At 40.4% G+C, this 9,552-nt stretch overlaps 1 protein-coding gene across 1 annotated transcript; it reads right to left on the reverse strand.

Moving 5' to 3' along the window:
* Positions 1–8,249: 8,249 nt before the first annotated feature.
* Positions 8,250–9,296, reverse strand: LOC102256923 (proteasome subunit beta type-5). The gene has a single exon (XM_005875862.2). The coding sequence runs from the start codon at positions 9,259–9,261 to the stop codon at positions 8,470–8,472; it is 792 nt and encodes a 263-aa protein (XP_005875924.1). The 5' UTR covers positions 9,262–9,296; the 3' UTR covers positions 8,250–8,469.
* Positions 9,297–9,552: the final 256 nt, after the last annotated feature.

Here is a 9,552-nt window from a genome sequence, read left to right on the forward strand (position 1 = left end):
ATGGGTGACATTGGTTAATAAAATTATATGTTTCAGGTGTACAATTCTATAATACATCAGTTACCCAAAGATAACCCCCACATATGGTACTGGTGGTGGGAAAGAGGTGAATTCAGGAAGTAATGTGTTCTGCCCATATTTACAAATTGGATTAGAGGTCCTATTACAGAGATAAAACCCTTGAAGTGCAGCACCCATGCTTAAAGAGTGAACTACACAAATAAAGAAACTCACTTCCCACAGATTTGGCTCAGGATGGGTAGGGTGAAACATTTCTCATGTGGGTTTGAAGCCAGATTTCTCACTACCTAGTTCTTCCCCCCAAAAGAATTTAATTTGAAGTGATCCTGAATTGGAGGTTCCTTTTCCATGGATAACAAAAATAAATAACTCCAAAACTGAAACAAAAGTAACGATGCTTCTCAGGAAAGAAGAACATTGAATTCATACTTCAAAGTATAAAAAGTACTAACAAATATCAACCCATGATCTGAAAAAATTCACAAATAGATAAAGAACAAGTCAACTTAAGAGAAAGAAGATATAATGGACCTGTAAAATACTCAAGATTAGAATGATTAGATGCTAAATATAAAATGAGTTTGTTTAATATGTCTAAGGAAATACAAAAAGAAAAGAGTCCTTACAATATCATCAAAAATGAAGAGGCAGAGGCGCTGATTCTGGTAATGATGGATTAACTGGATTTGAGATGACCCTACTGCAGGATACTGAGGGAGCACAAATAAGAGATGTCTAACCAAGCCAGGATGGGGGAACATGATGCTATTCAGGGACTGACCAAATGTCAGGAATGAAGTTTGACTCAGGAATGTACTGGTGTTGGGGGAAGCATGACAATTTGAGGTGTACTTTACTGTGTAACCAGATCTTAGTATTTAGTTCATTACCAAAGTATATTTTATTATATTTTTACATGTCTTTCTTCACCCACACATGCATTTTCTTCAAATAAAAGTTTGTATTCATTCATTCGATACTTATTGAGTGTTTCTCATGTGCTAGGAACTATGCTAACATACTAGTGATTCTGCTGTGAAAAGGCACTTGAGATTTCCATGGGACATTGTCCACGGGGGCCTAAAGTTCAGATCACACAAATAAGTGCAGCCAGCAAAGTGTACTGCAGTAGGGAATAGTGAAGCCTTATTAAACCTGACAAAACCTCCCGTCTATTGGCATTAAAATCCAGATCATTAAGCAACACTAAGTCACTCACCAGATGCCAGTTGGAGACTTCTGCAAGATCGAAAGAAATAGTTGCTCCCCAGTTAAAATACAGAGGGGGGTGTTCTGTAACACAGCTTCTGAAGGACATTTGAGTCATTAGAACACTGGAGTGGAGGGAAGACAGACATAGGATCTGGGGATTAAACAGATATGAGCCAGCACTTCAGTGGAAGAAAGTATTCACTATACCATCTACTTCTCACTCCTTTCTGCGTATTAGCTAATATACATGTAGAGGGCTGATTCAGCTTCATTTTTCTTTATATCTCTGATTGAGGTTTTCAGTACAAGAAGTAGATACATAAGAAAAACATAAAGAACAATTGGCATTATGATGCTGATGAGCTGCAGGAAGAAGTCGTAGGTAATAGAAAATGATCTCCAGGTAGAAGCAAAAGGAGAACCAGCCACTTCCAATTTTAAGGGTGATGTTGAAGGAGGGTTCCTCCTAGCTCCTGTGAGTGGAGAGGAAGCAAACCCCTTAGATGTGGGGGAAAGAATGATGTGTGCATCTCTGAAAAGGCTGACCTCACTTTGGAGCACTATCAAAGAGAAGCAGCCGCTCAATGAGGCAGACTCAGGGCAAGGCTCCTGCTCTCCCCCAGGGTTGTGCCCCAACAGTAGGACACAAACAAGCTGACAATTACATGAGGAAGATAGCTTGACAGTTATGTAGGCAGGTGTCGGCGCTGTGACATGTGGAGATGGGTGAGCCACAGGAGAGTGGCAGAGCCCTGGGTTAGGGGCACAGGATGACTTCTCCAGCGCCACCCATCTTGAACACTGTGTGAATCAGACAGTGCTGCTAGAGAGAAAAGAACTTCAGAGTAGAGGTGAGAGGCTTCCTAGTTGAAGATGGTGGCCAGGGAGGCTAGCAGGGCCAACAGCAAGGCGGGGTACAATTGGGAGCCACCATGGGACTCTACAAGTGAAGGAAGGATGCATGACAATCTGTGCTGCCGGTGTGCCTGACTGCCACCCCTTGTTTAGGGGCAGTCATCTGTGAAATCTTGCTTACACATGCTGTCCTCTACAAGATCCATATCAAAAAGACAACACAAGTAGAGTGAGCACTTTTCTCCACTTTTGGAGAGTTTTCTGGAAACTTTTCTATCCCTGATGTCAGTGTTACCCAGCCTGAGCATATATTCCCACTCCATCTGGTGGTGATACACTTCCAACCGCCTCCTACTTGTGAAGAAGAAAGAGCCAATAGGTTTTAATGAGTAATTGGTTTAATAGCAGGTCTTGAAATTTAGCCACACATTCTATTAGAATAATTACAATACATTTGCACAAGAGCAACATTTTGGGTGAATACATAAAGCTTAAAAGCAACTGAATAATCACTCTATACAGTGTTGGCAAAGGATGCTTTTATTTTTTCTAAAAATATCTAGGTATAAAATGAAACTTTATATAGTAATGCTTTGGGGAGATGGGGTTGTTGCTAGTGTGGGTTTGTTTGTATTTGAAGTAAAAACTCTTGGGTAGCTTTATAGTCCAAGTTCAGACTTTCAAAGGAGGCACATTCCTCATGCCAGTTATAATATCAGCACTCTGTTCAGTAATGTTTAAATTAAGTAAACACACATCTACTTGTCCTTCTCCAAAAGCCTAAATGTCTCTTTAATTTGCTTCTATATCTCATTCATCCTGCTTCTAATGCACTTATGGTTCTTCCATTTCTTTACAGTGTGATCACAGTGTATGGAATATTTGGAGATTAGCATCAAAATTCATCAGAAAGCGTTTTTCATAAGATATGAGAACACCATCCTTCACTTATGTCCTTGTTGCAAATTCTTAAGTATTGATTGAAACAATTTATACCAATGATTTATTCCATGGTTGAAGGGTAACTGTAAACTGAGTTGGGAACATCTTTCTCTATACATTTTCAGGTTCTATTATTGGTGCTAACTTTACTGTACTTCTTCTCTTAGCAGATCCCTCAGATTTATCACTTACAAGTTGAGTAAATATGCAGCATATATATTGACAGATCAACAGTCTCAAGCAAGCAGTGAACAAACTTGCTACATATGTTCATCTCACCACAGATGCTTCCCCCTTCACTCTGTTTTTTAAGTGCATCAAATATTAATAAATGCACTTGTGAATGTTCTTACATATGTCTCTAAGATAATCTGATTTTGTACTAAAATCCATCTTTTCTAGGTTTACGAAATCTTTATATAGGCAAATCTTCTGTAATAAAAAATTCCTGAGGGTGGCATAGTACTGCAAACACAGATGCTAAAGGCAGAGAAGCAAAAAGATTAATCAGTGTGGTTTAGACTCATCCAACTCTATTAAAAGGCATATAGCCAGAGTTATTATTTAGGAAATTCACAATTGGGCTCAAGACTGCTAATATGGGATATAGACTGAAATGATGCTGGGACTGCATATCTGGTAAATAATCAGCCAAATCCACTGTGATCAATAATAAGGCCAATGTTAATAGAGTCCATTTAGGACCTGCTGAAAACCCATGGGCAACATAAAAATCAAAAGCCTCTCTTTCATTTGGAGTAGGGCAATGATTTAGAACCAATAATGTTCTACAGGTATGCTGACTTCCTCTGAGAAACGTGATGAACCCATTTCACAGAGCAGGGTCAACCCACTGTGTGCACAAACATAAAAATAAAGTGAGGCTTTAAACAAATAATTTATGGCAACAAATAAGGATAATAAGAAGTTGAAGAAGTTCCAAGCTTAGAAGCCTGAGACCTGACTTTGGGTCCCAGTTTCATAATTAGTAGCTCAGTGATCTGAACAAACATCAATCTTCTCTGAACCTGTGCTCAGAAATAGTGTTACCAGCCCAGTCTGATGCGCAGGTTACTGTGAAGGTCAGATATGAAGTCACATTATTAGAGATTTAAGGTTCTCCTTCTATGTGGTTGAAGAAATGATGGCTTGGAAACATTTATACTAGAACCACTTAACTAGAGCGTGCTTGTTCTTGAGAAGTGGTGCTTTTCACTTACTAGTTCTTAATTAATGCTTGATTTTTTTTTTAATCTTCTGTCCTTTGCTTATGTGGTCCAAGGTTACATGTAATGGAGGCAGCATGGGATGCAGAAAACCTGGGGTTAGAGTCAGACAGTTTAACTTAAACTTTTACTCTATGATCCAGAGTAAGTTATTTAATTAAACAATGAAGAAGAAGAAAACTAAGAAAAAGAAGAAGGAGGAGGAGGAGGAGGAGGAGGAGGAGGAGGAGGAGGAAAAGAAGGAGAAGGAGAAGGAGAAGCAGAAGGAGAAGGAGAAGGAGAAGGAGAAGGAGAAGGAGAAGGAGAAGGAGAAGGAGAAGGAGAAGGAGAAGGAGGGAGAAGAAACCTTTCCGAAGTGCTTGTGCATGCTCAGGACCAAGTCTCCTACATCTTGGTATTAATTCCTCACATTAACCTTATTATCATCCTCATTTTGTGAATCTGGGAAACAGAATCTAAAAGTGTTTATATGACTTGCCAAGTTAACCAGTATTGCAAACAGTTAATAATTTGAACCCACACAATCTGATTCTATAATCCCTGCTATTACCTGTCATCCTCCCACAAAGTGGAGGTAACAACCGACTTGCAGTGACTATGAAAGTAAAAGTCATCATTATCTCTAAAACACAGTCAGTCGTTAGTTTGAGATATACTGAGCTCCCACAAACAAAATTTTTGAGAGATAAAAGTTGTAAAAATTTCTTCTCCATCTTCCTCTGGAATCCCTACTGACTTTGAGCTTGAGAAAAAGATAGTTGACGATAACCGGAGAAGGGCTCCATTATGCATAATTCGAGGACATTATGCATTAGGATAGAGGGAATTATTCTTTCCCACACTAGGAGGTAAGAACAGCCACAAAGAAAAGTTTCTGAAAGGAAGGGCTGTTCTCATCTCAATCAGTGACCAGGACGTTATTTTAACAGGAATTATGACACACTATGGATGCTCTTGGTTGTGAAATCCTTTGTGTAAGTCCCCATTAAAAAAGAAAAAAGCTACTCATCTCTCTAAATTTAACTTTGGCTTAAAGCTATAGAGTTAAAAGTTAAAACTGATTTTTCAAAACCCCTTTTAAGTCATTCTGAAACTGTGATTTGTACATTTTAACTTTGTATGTATATTTAAACAAACCACTTGATGCAAACCTTTGAAAATAAGTCCTTTTATTGGTAAGCTTGCTAGGATAGCCAGAGATAAGAGACTAATAAAGTTTTGACTGAAATGTCTTTTAAAGAATCCAAAAATGTGCATTTATGTTTCCATACATATGAACTAGTTTAATTTCAATTAAATTGGGTGGATGATAAAAAGTATCATAAAACACTCAAGATCTGGTAAATTTTTTTTTGGGGGGGGGAACAGATGCTGTTTTGACAGTTGTAAAATTTTTATTACATTTTAATGTGAAGATGGGATACAGCTTCAAGGGTGGTGTTAGAGAGCTTTTACAATGAAAACTGACATTCCAGGGCTGGTAGCTGCAATGAACGCCTTGGTGATGTTGCTATTATGACTATTGTTTTCGTGGATATCTGCCTTTTGAAATCTTTCTGACATTTTGTTCTCATTTAGAATGTTTTAAATATATAGAAAACTGGACTTTGGAGCAAAAGCTCTTTATTAACCAGGCAGATTTTAAAATAAAATCATCCATTTAATTCTAACTAGGAAAGGTTACCAGGGCTGGTCATTAACACATAAAATAAAAATAAAAGTAGCGATCAATTCTACTTTGGAGGAGCACCTACACAGAGGACAGTAATGGTTTAGGCTGGTTTGCATGTCAGTAGAGGAATACAATTGCTTCCTTGACAAGATGTCAAGAACCCACAATACATACAATATATACTCCTTTGGTTCAAGGCATTGTCAGCTTTTATTAAAATGCAAATATCAATTGCTGTATTGATATTTTAATTATTGTCAGTATTAACACCTTAACTCAAATGTATATATAAGATTAATTTAGTAATATACTCACCTTTATTTTTAAAGAATAGTTTACTAATTTTTAAAGAGAGAGAGGAAAGAAGAGAGAAACATTGATGCACAATATCAATCAGCTCCCTTCTACACGCCTCCTCTGGGGGATGAAGCCCACAACCCAGGCATTTGCCCTAACCTGGAATCCAACCAACAACCTTTCGGTGCATGGGACAATGCCCCACCAACTGAGCCACACTGGCTAGGGTTGTAATATATTCATCTTTTAAGAAAACTTTCAACATGGGATGTATGTTCTCATTTTGGGTGAGGGGACAATAAAGAAAAATCTGGGGTATGAGAGAGTTCCTGGTGTTGAAGAGTTTAGGCTAGACACCCTGGCAGAAGGGTGGTGGGTGGGATGAGGACACTGACTCCTTTTCTTGGACATGAGATAGATACTGGGAGTGATACAATAAAGAGAGGTAATGTAAAGAGACTAAACCTTGTCTTCTTTCCCTGAGATAAACTTTAAGCATGAACACGTCATATAACCATTGCCTCCACCCAGGAAATTGCCTTCACATTATTTATAGCCATTCCTCACAATAAGCCAATAGCTTTCTTCCTAAAACTTGGAGTCATTGATTCTAACTTCGCCCTCTTAGACCACACAAAATTTGGTTTAAGGTAAAACACTAGCACTTGCTTTTCGTAGAGTATAGGGCAGCTGGGATGATATACGTACAGGATATACTATGCAAAATACCCTGGAACAAAAAAAGAATCCCCATATATATTCATTCTGCTGTTCATAATTAATAATAATCTCAGTTGTATCCGCCGCTGTGTTTGACTTTGAGTACCTGGGAGAAGTGATTGTATGTCTGGAAAAACTTGATGGTATTAATAGACTTTCCTATTTCTTCCAATGTTTAAAGGAAACAATAGAGAGGGGTGATTATTTCTGAAGGTCAGGCTGGAATAGTTGGGTCAGAGTGGTTATTCCCAAAAGAGAATGGGAAAGGTTCTTAGATTGATGTCCATCTGGGAGTATTTCTATTGAGGCTATAACAAAAGACTCTATTTCATTCTGTTCTATTCAACAGTTTAAATGAATGGACATAGAAAAAATATATGGTGATATATTAATAAAATTCAGAGATTAAAAAATTTAAAAGAATAATTAATATGTTGAGTAAAGAAGAAGCAGGAACCAAATCTAAACGGCCAGAATGCTCAGGTAAATATAATAAAGACATGTAAAAGGTATAAGTGCAAAGTTGAAGGGGAAAAATAAGACATTTGGGGGGCTAGCTATCTGAATCTGTGCCAGTAACTTGCCTTCTGACATACACTCTTGCTTGCTGATAAACTCCCTTCTTATCTGTGATGCCTGTCCTGCCTTGCAGAACCTGTTTCCCGGAATAGGCCCATTTTACAGAGGCCATTACCATGAACCATATACAATCCCCGGAGGGGCTGGCAGGTCTCTGGATGTGGTCTCACTTCCCCCATCCCAACTCACCGGGGGCCTGCAAAGCCTGAGAAGAGTCTGAAAGCCTGATCCATATTTGGGGGACAAAGAAACTAAAGGGTATAAAGGGAAAGCTTCGTCCATATTCATCACTCAGGATTTGGAGACTGACTCCCCTGAGTCACAGCACTAGTGCAATCTGCAATAAAGGCAACTTTTCTGAGTACCCTCTGAGTGCCTGGCTGATCAATTCTCCCGCACCGCCTGGCAGCTTATCTGCAACAAAGTTATATGTTTGGGTTTAGAAGTCAAATTGCACAGTTCTAGGATAGAGGATATTTGATTTAGCAAGCTGTCAATTCGATGAATAAGGAGCAGATGTGTTCCCCGAGAAAGCTCCTGTGGTTTAGTCTGGGTTTATATAAAATGTCTAAGTGGTCATGCTGGATTGTGTACTGATTAGACCTCACCAGAAATCATCTGTTCAAGAATAAAGAGATTCATGAAGGATATCCAGAGGGAGGTGTTTGGAATATATAGTGGTCTATAAACTGTATCCCATGGTTGTAGGAGAATGGGATGTTTAATTTTTTTTTTTGAGGTCCAGTAGTGTAATGTTCACATCCAAGAAAGGAAAAGCAATCTTCACCTTCGCAACAGCTCTTTAACAACTGTAACAATAGAGGTCAATGCACCAGAGCTTAAAAAAACAATACAATTGGGGACCCCTCCACTATAGAATGGGGAGTTGTACCCATATTACCAACAACAGTCACCCCAAACACAAGTAGCTATATCCACCCTCCTTCAGGGGGTAGATGCAGTGTACTTGTCATGTAAATCAGCTACATTATCACTGGAGACTCGGATCCAGCCATCCTCACGGACATGGTAGAGGTTGACCGAACCTCCTGAGTAGGCATCTCTATAGGTGGCTTGGTAGATGGCTCGACGGGCCAGATCATAGGCCTCTTCCACCTCTAGGTCATAGGAGTAACCCCGATCCATGACCCCATATGCATACACAGAGCCAGAACCTACAGAGAAGGTGACCCCCGAGATCCGGTTTCCTTCACTGTCCACGTAGTAGAGGCCAGGGCCTCTCTTGTCCCAGCCACAGATCATGGTGCCCACGGACAGCCCCATGCCTTTATACTGATAAAGCATGTTGACGAGCAGTTTGGAGGCAGCTGCTACTGAGATGCGTTCCTTGTTTCGAAGCTCATAGATTCGACACTGCCGAGCCAATAGCCGCTCCCAGAAGCTGCAATCCGCTGCACCCCCAGCCATGGTGCCCAGCAGGTAGGGGTTGATCTCTATCACCTTCTTTACTGTCTGGGAGGCAATGTAGGCGCCCGCTGTGGCCCGGGAGTCCGCTGCAACAATGACTCCATGTTGAAACTTGAAGGCCAGGGTGGTGGTTCCATGAAGTATTTCGATCCTCGGCTCCTCTGGGACACCCCAGCTGGGCGCGGCAAGGCTCAGCCCATCGCTGGGACTACCTGGACCCAGGTCCAACAGATCTGCACGACCCCCGAGTCCGAAAAACCCGTGCCGGTTCACCGGTACCGAGCTCTCCAACACACTGGCCAGCGCCATGTCTAGTAAGGGCACTGGGAGCCGCCTCCGAGAATGCCCAGTAGATAACAGCCTGGCAACGTCTTGCCGTCACAGCTTCACTTCCTATTGAATCTCAGGGAGGAGCCATTTTAACTCCTGGCAACCACGCCTCCAAAGACGCAGGGGACCATTTTCGCCGAGTGGAAAAAAAATTAAAAAGTGGCTTCACTGCCCTTAAATTCTAAAGGGATATGCCTGCCATTTTAGGTTTTGTCATGCAAGCGGTCCTGAGTTAGCTTAACCTCAGATTCCTAGGGAGCGATCGGGACG

This window comes from Myotis brandtii, unplaced genomic scaffold, assembly GCF_000412655.1.
Source record: "Myotis brandtii unplaced genomic scaffold, ASM41265v1 scaffold471, whole genome shotgun sequence".
NCBI lineage: Eukaryota > Metazoa > Chordata > Mammalia > Chiroptera > Vespertilionidae > Myotis > Myotis brandtii.